The sequence below is a fragment of the Equus quagga genome, chromosome 13, assembly GCF_021613505.1.
Source record: "Equus quagga isolate Etosha38 chromosome 13, UCLA_HA_Equagga_1.0, whole genome shotgun sequence".
NCBI lineage: Eukaryota > Metazoa > Chordata > Mammalia > Perissodactyla > Equidae > Equus > Equus quagga.
The window spans coordinates 32,124,386-32,140,520 of NC_060279.1; the positions used below are offsets into that span (position 1 = coordinate 32,124,386).

The 16,135-nt window shown below is 36.4% G+C and overlaps 1 protein-coding gene across 4 annotated transcripts in view; it reads right to left on the reverse strand.

Moving 5' to 3' along the window:
* Positions 1-16,135, reverse strand: part of ATF6 (activating transcription factor 6) — a 215,404-nt gene that overhangs the window by 38,247 nt on the left and 161,022 nt on the right. For all 4 annotated transcript variants that reach the window (XM_046681639.1, XM_046681640.1, XM_046681638.1 and 1 more), the window contains one exon: positions 12,202-12,286. In XM_046681639.1, coding sequence (XP_046537595.1) covers positions 12,202-12,286 — 85 coding nt within the window. The remainder of the gene's footprint in view (positions 1-12,201; positions 12,287-16,135) is intronic.

The window sequence follows — 16,135 nt, forward strand, 5'->3', positions numbered from 1 at the left end:
TTTTTCAAACTGCTAGGTTTGGAGGTAACTTGTTATGCAGGTTATATATATATATATATATATATATATATATATATATATATATATTAGGTAATTTATATATATAATCCTTTTTTATATGAAGTACCCATCATTTCTTGCCTAGATGATTATAATAACTTCCTAACTGTTGACTCTGTAAAAGAGTCCCCCCTCTAACCTATCCTTTACATTGCTGTCAGGGAAATATTTGAAACATGATCTATTTGTGCCTCTCCTCTGTTCAAAATCTTTTAGTAGCTCCCTATTACTCATAGGATAAAATCAAAACTCTGTGCCATGTCATACAAGGCCTTCACAAAGTAGCTTCCACTTGCCTATCTAGCCTCCTCTATACCTCAGTGCCTACGCACTTTAATCCCCCAAGTGGGCTAAGTATCTCTGATATCCCTATTTATAATGCTCTCTTTGCCTAGAATGTCTCATCCATTTGGCTAATCCTACTTATCCTTCAAGATTCAGTTCAAATAACAGTGTGTGTGTGGGGCGGGCCCGGTGGTGCAGTGGTTAAGTTTGCACGTTCTGCTTCAGTGGCCCAGGGTTCACCAGGTTCGGATCCCGGGTGCGGTCATGGCACCGCTTGGCAAGCCATGCTGTGGCAGGTGTCCCACATATAAAGTAGGGGAAGATGGGCATGGATGTTAGCTCAGGGCCAGTCTTCCTCAGCAAAAAGAGGAGGATGGGCAGCAGATGTTAGCTCAGAGCTAATCTTCTTCTTCAAAAAAAATAATAACAACATTGTGTGTGTGTATTTAGATAATTACATTTTTTCTTGGATACAACGTGGTTTGCACACATGCTTTATACATTTAATTCAATTCAACAAATATTTTTTTGAGCACCTACTATGTGTTAAGCACTTATTTTTATAAGGTACTAGGAAATAACAAAAAATACTAAACAAACAGGGTCCCTAACCTTAAGGTGCTTATAGTTTTGTAGGGAAGTTAGACAATAAACTACTGATTACCAATGAGATGAATGGTACAAAAATAAGGGAGTTCAGAGTATTTAGGACAGATAAGATGGGGGAGGCACGCCTAACCTATTTTATGGGCTTAGGAAAGCCTTCTCTGAATGTTTGTTGAGTAAGGGATTAAAAAAAAACTTTATTGAAAAGATGTTCCAACAGGCTAAAATCAGTCCTAAACTTCAGCCCATAAATCAAAATTGGCAAGCAAAATGCAGGAGACATGCTTTGGTAGTAATATATGCGAAAAAGAGTTATGGACTAGAAAGTGTAATGTATAACATGACTGGAAAAAACCACTTTGGTTTCACCAATAGAAATTCACCGCATAGAATTTGGAGATACTCCATTATACTCAGCATTCATAGCCCTCTTTAAGAGAGGTGGAAAAACCAGAGCCCATTCAGAAGAGAATGACCAGAACTAAGGCACCTCGAGCTCAGGTCAAAGAGGAACAGCTTCTGAAAACTGGAAGGCCACGGTATGTGAGGACTTAGGGGGCATCCAGGGTACAAACAGCTAAGGGTCTGTCACATGGAAGAAAGATTATATTTACATATAATCCTGTGGATTTATGGGTAGTAAGGAAGAGACAGAAAGGGAACAATTTATAAATTGCCAGAGCTATTTAAAGCAGGTAGTCTCCATCCTGGGAGGTGACTGTAGCTAAACTGGTTGGTCACTGAGCAAAGTGTTACAGAAGAGAATCCAAACACTGGAAGGGAGTTAGCACGGATGACTTTGTACTAAAGCCTTTTAACCCTGATATTTTATGGCTTGAATACAGGAATATTAATGAGTCTTTCTTTGTCCTGATCTCTACAGTAGTGAGCCAAGTAGAACACCTTTCCCACAGGGTTCGGTCCTATATAGTAAGTAGAAGGAAAACAAAGAGATGGGCTTTAGATATCTTCAGGGAGATTAATAACACGGCCTTTCTAATAACTCTGCTCCAAGCAACAAACTATTTGACAGTTCACATTTGTCTCATTACTTAATCTAAATCTTATGTTTAAGGCACACATTTGTTTCTGTAAAATCTGTAATAAATCTGGAGGAAAACATCTCTGCGGATATTTGGTTGAATCCAAAGGCAACTCTTGACTGACATACTCAGGATTCTCAAAGCACAAGTTCTCTCTAATTAACCATCTGTATCCATATTTTCAATTTCAAGATTCTGGATTCAGAAAAATGAAATACACATTTCTTAGAATTCTCTTTTTTTTTTTGAAGAAGAAGAAGATTAGCCCTGAGCTAACATCCGTGACCATCTTCTTCTACTTTATATGTGGGATGCCTGCCACAGCATGGCCTGCCAAGCAGTGCATAGGTCCGCACCCAGGATCTGAACCGGCAAACCCTGGGCCCCCGAAGCAGAATGTGTAAACTTAACAGCTGCACCACCAGGCCGGCCCCAGGACTCTCTAACTTTTATTTGTAAAAGCCCAAGAGGAAGGGTATTTCCCAATGTGAACAAAATTATAATGTCTTTGACATGTATGTCTCTGAGAGGATGCTGGCCAATCACCCTGTCCTCAGCTTGCAGATGTCTTAAATAACAAAGAAATTATCATGCAAGTGCGGAAAGAACTATGTAACACGTCACAAAAAGTTATGATCCCTGGTGTTTCCAGTTGGTGTCATTACAAAAGAGAATACACAGAGGAGTTGAACCTGTGCTTGTTAAGCAGTTCTTCTGAAAAACAGAAACTTGAGATTATGTGAAATGGCTCAATCTACTAATATACTACAAGGTTCTTGATTTTCCAGTACAAAGATAAGTCCATTCTGAGGAGCTTAATATGTGTAAAATACAGAAATAATTCATATTTTGGACAGTTAATAGGAGGCTGAAACCAACTTTGTTGGCTTAAATAGAAGCTGATCTCTAGTTTTTATTACTTGAAAGCTAAACCATCTGTTTGAGTAGAAACAGATTTTTTGCCACAAGGGAGAAGGAGGGAAAGTGATCTCACTGAAAGCTAACGGGACTCTGAAGGTCAGTTAGGTACAGTGGGCTCGGCAGTTGGCCCCTTGGGGTCAAGGAAGTACTAATATCCTAATATCCTAGAAGACGCAGTGCAAGCTGATCTAATCTAAACTGCTGGAGTCTTGTGAAAGTCCCTGTAGACTAAACAGCTTATTAGTAAATCGAATACAAAAAAAGACAAACTACTCAAGGAAAAAAATTACCTGTGCAATTGCCAGTAAATCATCAAAGCAATAATCATTCTCAACAAAGTGATAAGTATTCCAAGCACACAAAGGCAGATCTATCATTAATCCTACTTTTTCCATTTAAAAAATCTATTTTCAGATTTACTTTGTAGACGAGGGTTCAGAAGAGGTGACGCTAAGTGGGGATAAGCGAATGGTTGGGGAGGAGTTAAAAACCGATACCGATGACTTCAAGAGACAACAAGGAAAGAAAGCCAACCAGAGGAAATGAGGGCGGCAAGAAACAGCTATAGGACAGTTATTTCAAAATCATGCAATCAGCTTCTACTTCTCCCTGCTTCAGCCGCCAAGCACTACAGATTTTCCCTTTGACATTTCTTCGGACTTTTTTCCTTCCTCTCCATTCCAGGCCTGTAATGGCCTTACCCCAGGACTGCTGCAATGTCTCCCAGCTCATCTTCTTTACAGCTCCCACTTATCCTACCCTTCCACCTAGCTCATCTTCCCTCCTAACTTTTTTTGTATTGACAGACCTTAGCCAGATTAACAGTCTTTTAACAGAGCTTTCATGGTGTTATTTTTATGTTAGACAGCTTAAAGTCACTTCTTGAACTCACTAATGACCTAAATCATACAGCTGTATCCCATGCAGTAAACACTTATTTATCATCTCTCTTCAGCATGAATCCTTTCTCTACTGTCTCCTCCCAGACTCCTTGCTCAGTCCCAGCTTGGCACATGAAGTGCTGCAGCAAGCGGCTACTGCCATTTGTCCATCCAACATACATTATTTTCATACTAAGAAAAGCCCACAGTTTTTTCAGATCAAGGTGTACCTAGTTAAATGCTACATTTCTGAGCCTCCCTTGAAGCTAGGCATAAGCAGGTGACACAATTTAATTTATGTACAATGAGACGTAAGCAAAAGTATGCTATAAATTTCTAAAAAAATGTTTTATTTACTGATAGACGCCATGCCTTCCTCCTTTTTTCTGTCTGAAATACAGATAAGATGGCTTGAGCGGCAGCAGCCACTTTGAGGTCATCTGGGAAAGGGCAAGAGAATTACAGTAATCTTAGTCCTAGCATCCTTAAACTGCTGAATCAATACCAGCAACTGGACTGGTTCATTGCTGTGAACTTCTTAATACACACACACACACACACACACACACACACACACACACAAATCCAATTTATTTAAGCCAATGCTTAATTAGGTTTTATGTTGTAGATGAATGCAATCCTTATATAAAAAAAATCATATCTTCTCTTTATACTTATAGTCAAAGTTCCCTTTACTGTCCAGTTCAAGTTTTATCTTCCAAGGTACCAACTGATGTTAGTCACAAAGATTCTATCATCTATCATATTCTTCTAATTTTCGATCCTATACCACAGACATTGGGATTTATAACTACCTAGTACCTAATCGATCTCTCTTTAAAAAAATTAATCAGCATGTTGTTTCTGGTTTAAAACTGATCTAAATTATCACTGTCAGTCTAGGCCTAGCTGGTAGCATCAATGGGGGCTATGAGCTAAAAAAGGATCTAAGGAATTGAGCCAAATTTCACCTAAATTCTAAAGATAATTTGAATCATACTCTGCCTCCATTAGGTGACTATCTTCTTCCTAGAAAAGTGCCAACTCAATCCAGGGACTCAAAATGTAAACTTCGGTCTTTACAAAGGTATTACTTATCATAGTAAATAATGCTCATCATTCTACTTGCCAGTTATACATAAGTAATAGATCTGTGTATATATTTTGAGAGAAATAAATTCTTTTTTCCAGATGAATAGTGTGATTTTTCTCAGTAGAAATTCTCAGTGTGGGAATTTTACTACTGGTTTTAGAAGTGAGTCAAAAGTCAGACAACTATTTGATTATGCCTTTTTTAAAAACTAAAACATGGTTTTGAAGAAGACTCCATTTATTCAACTGTCTGGTTGCAATTATATAACACTGAAATGGAATGAATTGCAATGAAAATGCAAGGTTGTAAATACATTTTTAAGAAAATAGATTATGGTCAGGCCTTTAAGGAAAAATCAATTTACAAGAGTAAAAGGGACAACTCTCAGGCACAACTCTTTTAGGCAACCAGACAGCTTGAGCAAAACATGTCTAAAACAGGACAGTTTCCAAACATATCTTCTTTGGGATAGCCCTTTTATGAAACTGTGATCATCAAAAGCAGTTGTATCAACATTCTCTTCTTATTAAAACCAACCCACTTACTTGGTTGGTTTGCTTCCTGCCCTTCTGCTATATCCTCTCCAACTAAAATAGTGTTTCATTGCTAGTAAATTCTTCTTGACTTTCTTTACATGTAAATTACTTTGAGATTAAATATAACTACAGTTTAGCCTTGTAGTCATTTGTTCCCCTACTTGGGCCTTTAATAAGGATAGGGTAGAATGAGAGTTACAATTTTATTTTTATTACTCATGTACCACACCAACGTAGGTACATGGCGGACGGAGGGAAGGTGAAAGGTAAAAACAACTCAATGAAAGCACTGGTCAAATTAGGGAATGTATCTGCTAATGGCCGAGTTCATTCCCTGATGAAAGATGTCTACAAAGTAGCTACCATTAAAAAACGATCTCTTCTATGTTCTATTTTGTTGAACTACTTATCAAGCATGAAAGAAAGGAAATTGAGCAGTTTTACCAAAACATAAGTAGAAATAATTTAAAAGCAGGAAATGTTGACTTACAGTACAAGGAGAACTTCCAGAATCCCTTTTTAAAAATAGCAATAGCTTTTAATTCATTATCCACTGCTCTGCCAACCATCTGCAATCATTTTTTAAAAAGCTTTTTAAGTGTACCTAGCATTTTATTTTACTTCAATGATCTTCCGTGTGAAGACTTCCTCAGACAAAGAAAGACTTTCTTGCAGCTTCACTAACCTGTTTCGACTCTCTTATGAGACAAAGGAAATTAAATAATAAAGAGAATGAAAAATGGAGAACAATCAATTACAAAAATTAAATTGGCATGGAGAACACAGAATGATGTGACTAGTATTTTCTAAATGACATTAATTTCACACCCATATCCTACTCTCTTTAGCTATTTCTTATATAGACTTCTTTCCACAGCTCAAAACCACAAAGTAGAATCATTATACATTATAGTTTCAGACTAGACATTGACCTGGGAATGTAATTTACTTTGCTAAAATTGGAAAATCAAATTCCTCTTCCCCAAAATCCTTACCCAAGGCACGACATAAACCAGGTGCTCAATAAAATTTGACTTTATGTCCTCTACCACCCTCTCCTAAATTCTATGGGCTCCACTTAAGTCAGAGAGAAGTATCAAATCCACAACTCATTTTCTTTCCAAGTAACATGTAACTTTTGAACTCAGGGCAGAAAATGTATTTTATTCAACTTTCTCAAATCCTTATATTGCTCAAGATGCAAAACTTTGATATTAGAAATGTCTGAGGCCGGCCCCACGGCCAAGTGGTTAAGTTCGCAAGCTCTGCTTCGGCAGCCCAGAGTTTTGCCAGTTTGGATCCTGGGTGCAAACATAGCCCCTCATCAGGCTATGCTGAGGGGGTGTCTCACATAGCACAACCAGAAGGACCTACAACTAGAATATACAACTATGTACTGGGAAGCTTTGGGGAAAAGAAGAAGGGAGAAAAAAAAGAAGATTGGCAACAGATGTTAGCTCAGGTGGTAATCTTTAAAAAAAAAAAAAAAGAAATGTCCTCAAAACATCTCTGCTCTTTCAATAAACAGGTGCCCAAACTCTTTTGTGCCTACATAACTTATACTCTTCAGATTATAAATGATATATTTATAATACAGCCTGTCAAATTCATATGCCTAATAAGCCAAAGAAATTTCTCTGGATCTTGGAGAGTTCTATCGGTTGATTTTTGCATGTGTTTTCCTTTGTAGAACAATTGTTGAAAAGGAGGTTGATAATTTCAATTTACTTCTTACTGTGAATTCCAAATCTCAACTAATGTGGTAGAAAGATGACCCAGAACACATTTTAATTATTTTACATTTGAAAAGATTCAACTGTGCTTGCCAATTGTTTTTGATCATATAAAGAATTAAAATAGTAAAATCCTTCAAGTGACCACAAAGTAATGACCAAATAACATTTACTTTACTTATTCTGTCATTCAACAAACATGCGTCTATCAAATTCAAAAGACTGTATTACATTGTATTATACTGCTTTCAATGAATGTGCCTAACCTTATAGATAGGAATAAAGTGGTATAAAAATCTATCTTAAATCCTGGAGTCCCAAGTATTTTCAGTATTTGCACATCTGTCTTTAATACTGAAATAACAATATAACAATTAACCAGAACATATTTTATACAATGAATTTAAATCCTGGCTCTCTGCTACGCAGGGTTGTCTAAGTGGTACAAATTACTTTCTTGAGCTTTAACGTCTTCATCTATAAAATGAAGATAATACTTAGCCGGCAGCTGAGCAATATATGAATTAACAGAGATGGAAGTGTCTCATCTTGCAATGTTTCCTATGCCAGGCACTGTTCTAGGTGCTGGGGATATGGTTCTAAGTGGCAAACAAACAAACAAGCCTCCTGTCCTTACAGAGGAGGAGAAGCTGGCTCAGCTGACTGAGGAGGAGACACAAGAGGAAAACTAGACAAGTCACGGTATCACAAAAGCCTACAAAATAAAGTCTTTCAAAAAACGGGGAATGTACAAAATGTACTTGAAGGGACTGACGGCAAAGGGACACAAGGAAAGTTTCCGAAGTAATAAAAACATTTATATCATGAAATATTTATATCACGATTGACATGATGGTTTCACAACTGTTTATATTTGTCAAAACTCATTAAATTACACACATAAAACTGGTGATTTTTATTGTATGTACATTATACCTCAATAAACCTAATTCCTAAAAAAATGTACTTGTCATTAAAGAAAATTTAGAGAAAAAGGCAGGGGAGCTGTTCTAGATGAAAGACTAATAAAGAGGTGTGACAAGTGGATGTAATGAATCATCTTTGACTGGATTCTGAATCCCTCCCCCTCAAAAAGCTATAAAGAATATTTTGGTGGTAAATGTAGAAATTCGAATATGGACTATATATTAAACGGTATCAACGTTAAACATTTCTTTTTTCAGTGTGGACATTTTATTGTGCTTATATAGGAGAATATTCCTTTTTTAGGAATGCATATTCAAATATTTAGGGATAAATTTTCAGAATGTCTGCAACCTACTCTCAAATAGTTCAGAAAAAACCATATGAGTGTAAATAGATAAACAGATAAAGATGAAGCAAATGTGGAAAAATGTTAACTATTGGTGAAGTCTAGGTAAATGGTCTCCAAATATTCACTGCACTCATCTTTTAACTTTTCTGTAGATTTGAAATTTTAAAAATAAAAATTGGAGGGCTGAAAAAAAGAGGGAATAGTCAACCATGTCAAATAGTGTTGAAAGGTCAGGTAAAACGAGGACAGAGACATGATCTTTGGCTTTGGCAAGATATTGGTCATCAGTGACCCATTTGCAAGAGCATTTCAGTAGAGTGAGAGGCAAAAGCTAGATATGAATGGGCAGAGGAGAGAATGGAAGATAAGCAAATAGGGGCAATGAGTACAAGTAACTCTTTCAAGAGTTTTGTTACAGAGGGTAGCAGAGAAACATGGAGTCAAGAGAGTCTCCCTACACCAAGGATAACATTAAGACATTTTGTATGTTGATGAGAATGATCCAGTAGAGAAACTGATCACGCAGGATAGAAAAGGTATAAATGCAGGAGCAAAGTCTTTGAAACTGTGAGAGGAGCTGGGATGCAGAGTCCAAAAGGAAGTAGTCCCCTTAGATGATGGTGCTGATGATGACAATGACAACAAATGACAAAGGTGATAGCAGTGTCTAACCTGAAAATAGCTGGCACTAATTAAAGCATTTTTACTCATTTAATTCTCACATCAACTCTAAGAGGAAAGTATTAGTAATATCTTCTTTTACAGATGAGGAAGCTGAGGTACAGAAAAGTTAATTATCTAATTCTAAAAAGTTAATACATATCTAATAAGTAGCAAGGTTGAGATTTAGAACCCAACAGAAGAGATTTTCCTTCAGTGCAACAAGAAGGCAGGCAGAGTTTGTGGGTGTAGATGCAGCTGGGCTCTTGGTAGTGGAAAGATGAGGTAGCTCTTGTATGATTACATCTATTTTCTCAATGTAGCATTTGGTGAGTTCACCAGCTAAGGGAGTGGGGAGAGGGGATGTTGGAGATTTGAGAAAAGGAGATGAGAAATTCTTGTTTCAGCGAGAAGGTAAGTGAATTTACTAGCAATGACTGGCAGTATTGAATGCCCCTTTAGAATTAATGGTCATAAATCTGAAGTGAATCTACTTGTCCTGACTAGATGATATTTTCTAGCAATTTTCAGCTGCTTGAAAGCAGGCATAAAGAGGACAGTTGGATTTAACTAGGGTGGGATTTTTTACAGACAAGTGGGACCTAAGAAAAAAGGAGCCAGGGAGTAAGCGGGGTTCGCAAGAGAGTGCTGATACTATGGGACGTGGGATCTAGGCTAGGTAAGAAGTGGTGTATGGCCATTAAGGATGTGATGGATACAGAAAAAGAGGTAGGGTCAGAGGACCGGAGATTTGTGAGGTCAGAAAGTAGTTGGAGTGTGGGTAGTACGGTAAGAGAGTAAGTAAAAGTGGGATGCTTGAAGAGATTTCAAAGGGAGTGCCATTATTGATGATGATGAGGTCTAGAGTATGGCCGTGTGGATGGGAGGCAGGGGTGGTGCAGAACAGATGACTGGATCAAAAGAGGCCAGAGTGCTGGATGAATCTTCTAAGTGGACGCTGAAGTTATACAGAGATGACAGAAGCAGCGGTAGAGAGTCAACAGTGAAGGTGGGGTAGAAGAGCACAACAAAGAAGGGTACGAGGAGTAAAGTCTGATGTTATATACTTGCAAGATGTTAGGGAGACTGAAGGAGAGCTAATTTGGAAGCTGTAGTGGGGAGCAAGGATACTACCCACTCCATCTGCAGGCTCAGAGGTACATGAGGTGGGGAAGAGAAACAAGGCTCTAATTTGAGAAGTATCCTCAGCTAGAACAAGAAGGTGAAGGGACTGTTCAGAAAAGAGGCTGAGGATGTAGCACAGTATTTGACACATGGTATATACTCAATCCATATTTCTTGAATTTAAATTTTAACTTTTCTAATAATTTACCATAGCATAAAAAGAAAAAAACCACAACTTATGTACAATGAAATCCAATTAAATTAAAAAGGAAATGATCCTCTAAGGATTATATTTTTTAAATCCTTGAAAGGTTCATTTTCAAAAATTAGTCCCTTGGCCAAGATAGAATCAAACAGCATCTTATTGTTTTTGGCTTAATATAAACGGATAGCTCACTGTTATAAAATAAAACCAGGCATCTTCTTACATAAGAATCCAGTACCAGAAACACAAAATTAAGTGAATTCTGCCTTGTTAAGACATAGACAATAGCCTTTCTGAACACAGCTGACCGGAAGTTAAATCTATTATCATTCAAGCAGAGAAAGCTAGGTATCTATGGAATAAGAATAAATGATATTTCCTAAATATACTCTTTGGAGTGTAATATAGTACACTTTGGAATATACTGTCCTTCTTGAAGTAGGAGTCGATGGCTCAGTGAAAGCTTCAGAGGTATGCCTTTACTGAAGGAAGATAAGTTCTTCTCAGTGTTACAGTTTGGTTTTTTTTAATTTGTTCTAAATGTCTTTGTAAGACTAACATAATTCTTTTATGCTTTCACAACAAAAATAAAATACTGTATGTCTATAAAGTTGCCTCCTAAGCATTTCCAATAAGCTGCCTATATACAGCTCGTTGAAATTCTATAGTCCTCACGGTTTTAAAATGTAGAATGAATATGTAATACTTTTTCTCTAAGACTAAATTTTATTGGAATTTACCTAGAATTCCAGTGTTTTGTTTTACAATTGTATTTGGTGGTTTAATGATGATCACCAATGAGAATGTGGACTGGCTCAACTGCAGGTTAGTTCAAACGGCTTTTCATTTTCATTTTACTCATAAACTATGAAGTTTTTACTACTAGACAGAAGATTTACTGGTAATTCTATTATAATAGATAAATGGATTTGAAAAGGATGGCCAATCCTCCTAGTTTCATTAGAGCCTAATACGATATGTCAAAGAAAGCAATTAGAAAACAGCACACACTGAGCTCATTTACAACACACAGCTGGCTTTGCAAGTAAGCTATTTCTCTTTTCTATGAAGAACCCAGCTGGAAGTAATCTCTCCTTGACTAAATTTCTTTAGTACTTTGTATATTCGTTATGGGACTTTTTCTTTGGATTACAGTGATTTCTGTGCTTATCTTATTTTTCCTTCTAGACTATAAGCAATGCCTTCACATCTTTGGATAGGCTCAAAGCATTATAGTATTATTTGTATTTTATTTAATACCCAGCACCAGTAGGAGAACAAAATGCAATAGTAATACTATCAATATCAAATTCATCAGTATGGGTAGATTCACTATTTATAAATATAAGCAGGCTTCTGAAGTTTGGTCTGGGAATCATATCGCCATTTACATAATACAACTGCTTTGAGTTCCAAAACCTAACTTACAAATTCACTCTCAGAACACAAACACAGCAGGGACTTCTTACACTGCATGTATAACCAGAAAGGCCCCAGACAAGTCTGTACAGCAGTCAATATGCTAACTTTTCCAATTTTGTAAATGAAAGAGAATGAATTTTTTTCTTTAAAAAATATAGTAATTTAAAAATAATATTTTGTGACAACAGAATATTATTCTCTATTATTCCTCTCACAACAGAGGAAAAATGTTTCAAAATTAGTGTATGCTTATATATCTAACCAACTGAATATTTTAAATGTCTTTTAGTTAATCCAGAGAATTTTGGTTAAACAAAGCAAATCATGTCATTCATAAACCAAAATTTCAACTTACCATTTATGTTTATTGCTGGTAATACAATTGACATCTTTGGTCGTGTGGTCTTGTTATGGGTGGTAGCTGGTAACAGCAGGTGATCCTAAGATTAACAAAGAACAATCTGTTATATACAGCAATTGGCTTAGTCCTGTAACAGACCAAATTCAGAGTTTCTGAGATGCCAACATTTTATTGGGATCAGAAAAAATTACAGTTTTATCTGAACTTGGCTTAGGGGCAATTAACTACAAATCAGCTTACGATTCATTCATTCATAATGCAATAAACATTTATGAGTGTCTGTCAGTGCCAGGTACTACGTAGTATTCTTGGAATACTCCTAGATTCTGATAACATATATGCTGCAGTGTACTACAAAGAGTATTGGTCAAGCAGTCAGAACAGAGAAATTCTCATCAGTTCTGCCGCTGAATAGCTATATGATCTGGGTCTGTTTCCAGTCCTGCAAAATGAGGGAGCTAGACTAGATAATGTCACAAGATACTGAAGTTATCTATCCAATGGAGTCATTTTCAAACTTTTTTTAAGAGGAAGAATGTTTTTTTCCCCAAAAACATTCTGATCCCAAGCTATCGATTTATAAAAGAGAGATTCTCATTGAAGCGGGGCCAGGGCCTGGAGCTTTGCCTGGATAGTCTCCTCTTCTCCCTCTGAAGCAGCCACAGCATTAGACTGCTTTTTGTAAGTAACAGGTACATAGTAAAGAAGAAGTATACTTCTTGCCCTTAAAAAGCATACAGTTTAGTGGAAGAGTTTTAAAAAATTATAAATGCATGTCTAGTACAATTATATAGTTCTTAGTATAATATTGCCAACCTTTGATGATCTAGAAGTGACCCAGGGCATCTGAGGTTTCTGGTTTCCAGTCACAAAAATACTAAAAGGAAGAATGAGCCAAGAGGAGTTTGGCTTCACAAAAGGGGGAAGCACAAGCGTTGTGGAAAAGGTATGTACAGCTCTGGTATTCGAAAGCTGATTATACATGACTTATGATTGTGATATTAACCACTGTTTTCAGGAACTCCCCTTCTGCCTAGCAAGCACAGGAATTGCCACAGTGAAAACAAAAAAAGGAAAAGATGTACATTAGTGTTTCTATTTAAGGGAGCATGGTTAAACTGAGATAAAGCTGAAGCTAACTCCTTTTGCATTCTTTTCTTGTCCCTTTGTTAGTTTGTTTCAAAATTCATTCAACAAACCCGCCAAATGAAAGGACTCATCAAAAGTAGGATCTGACACAGCTGAGAGTGACAAAAATTCCAACCAACTTAGTTCAAAATTAATGTGATTATGAAATGTAATTATCAGCAATGTGAAGAAAAAATCTAAACGTGAAGGACAAATTGAAATTGATGTACATGAACAGAACTGTTTACAAAATATTTCCAGTAACTGCCTGTGCTTTGTCTAATTCGAGGTAACATTTCTGTGAGAACTTGTTTTTTAAAAAGCAGGGAAAAGATGATGAAGTTCTGTTAGAATTCCAGCATTGCAGCACGGGAGTTTTTTTAAAAGTGCATTGTTAGACACAGAGATCACACATTTCCGAGAGTAAGATAACATATTATAACCAAGAAAAAACAAAATTTGCTGATCTTCATGCCATGAAAATTATAAATAGCTTAATTCCTATAATTAAAATATTGCTTCAGGGTCCCCAAAATTGAATGAGAAAACAAACCAACAAACTTGCAAGCCCCAAATTAAGGCTACTGTAAAAATAAACACAAAGATTCCATTGGTCATGGGTTAAGGTCAGGCTCAGACTTAAAACTGAGTTTCCTGCTAAGATCTAGTTGCCATATAAACGTTGTTTTTAAACATGACTTTCTAAACATTGTTTCCTACTTTCTCGCTTCATTAAATTTTAAACAAGGTAATTATTTTTGCAGCAGAAAGCCAAAACACATTATTATTTATGAAAAAGAAGAATCACATCTTGAATGCATAAAAATTATTAGAGTTAGCCTGCCCTACCTGTAATTATTAAAGGTTTGCAAACTAGGGGGGAAACCTATAATTTAAAGTGCTCGTTTACCAAGAGGCCTAAAGATCAGAACTGCAGGGAATGAAAGCCAGTATACTACAAATTCTAATAATGCTTACCTTACATTAAAAAATAATTTATACACACGCTTGTGACAGTGTATGTAGTTGCTTCGTTGAACACTTACTTGTACTTCTTCAAATTAAATGTTCCTTGGCACAACAATGAATCTTAAATTATTTTTTTTCTCTCTAACTGTATTCATCTCACTCCTTGTTTAGTACATCAATTCTACTAGCGACATCTTCAGAAACAAAGGAGCTCTATTTACTCAACCAACAAATATTTACTGACTTCTTAGCATTCACTAAAAAAATTTACTGAGCATAGTCACCTCCTATGTGTTTAGCTCTGTGCTCTAAGAGAATATTTTCTTTTAAAGAATATAAATTCAGGCTTTTATTTTGTTGTAGCAGAAACAGCCATTTGTCCCCAATATCTGCTCTCCCTTCTATAATATTAGAACGGAAATAGAACTTTCCATATTGAGTTGGGCACAAAGCAACCCAGAATAAAGACTACATTCCCTAGTCTCCTTTGTAACCAAATGAGGCCGTATATTCAAGTTCTGGTCAATGGGCTGTAAGGAGAAATGGTGCATGCAGTTTCTTTAAGGTGGTGATGATGGAAGGCAATCCTCTTCCTCCTGTTCTCCTTCTTGCTAGCTAGAATGCAGCTATGACTGCTAGAGCTGGAGTAGCCATCTTGGACCATGAGATGGAAGCTGCAATCTGAGGATTACGGGGCAAAGGATGAAGCCAGAGATTTGATGATCAAGGAGCTACCATAAGATCTCTGGAATTTACTCATGAGAGAAATAAAATTCTAATTTGTCTAAGCCACTATTATTTTGGATTTTCTGTCCCTCATAGCTAAACCTAAACCTAATTCCTAGTTATAATATAAATTAGTGAAACAGCGCTAAAGCAATTTGGTTAAGCAGAATCTCAATAAGGGTTAAAGTAATCAGAGACAGGTGTACTCTTTCTTAACAGCATAAAAAACCCCATGTTTATTATTTAGCTTTCTTGATATACTTTCCCCCTGCATTTTACTTATTTATTAAAGAACTTGTAGAGGAAATTCAATCCTGGAAAAGTAGAGGTACAATTTGATGAATTTGAATGAAATTCTTTCGTTCCTATTAAGTTTAGTTAAAATAATTCAAATGCAACAAAAGTAAAGCTACTTAAAAAGAAAAAAGAAAAGTAGAAAAAGGGTGCTGCTACAGAGATAAATATACTTGGCACTGTCATTCAAAACATTGTCACTAATTTTAAGATATCTTCAAATGGACTCCTTAAAAGCCTTTATAGGACTGAGATACCATGGGATATCTTCAGGGAGGAAACTATATGGACAAATACTATAATCAATGCTTTGTTAATCTTATTCCCAGAAGAGGTTAGAGAAACACTGGTGGGAAAACACCAAAACATTTCACTGTGGGAATAAAGCAGCAGTTTTTCAATGTTGTGCAACAGCACGCATGAAAAAATACGCCATTTTCATACAGGTCTCCCAACTCCCCCTTCCAAGCACTTTTTCAGAAAAAGACAAAATATTAGTGTATAACACAGAATCCAAAGTTATCTGTTTTTCTCTTTTTAAGAGAGCTAAAGCAACGGAGACTAACTTATCAAAAGAATGGGACTACAATTTGCTCAGATAAAGGTTATGATGATAATTCACAATAAAATTAAGATCCGACTAAATGTTGTGAAATGTTGATTCCACAAATTTGGGCAGAGCAGTAACTAATCTCAACCTAAACTGATGTACTAGATTAAACAACCCTTTCCACTCCTCCTCTAAAACTTATGCCCAGAGCACACTGAAGCTTCATGACTAGTTGTGTTTTTTCCAACACTACTTTTGCTA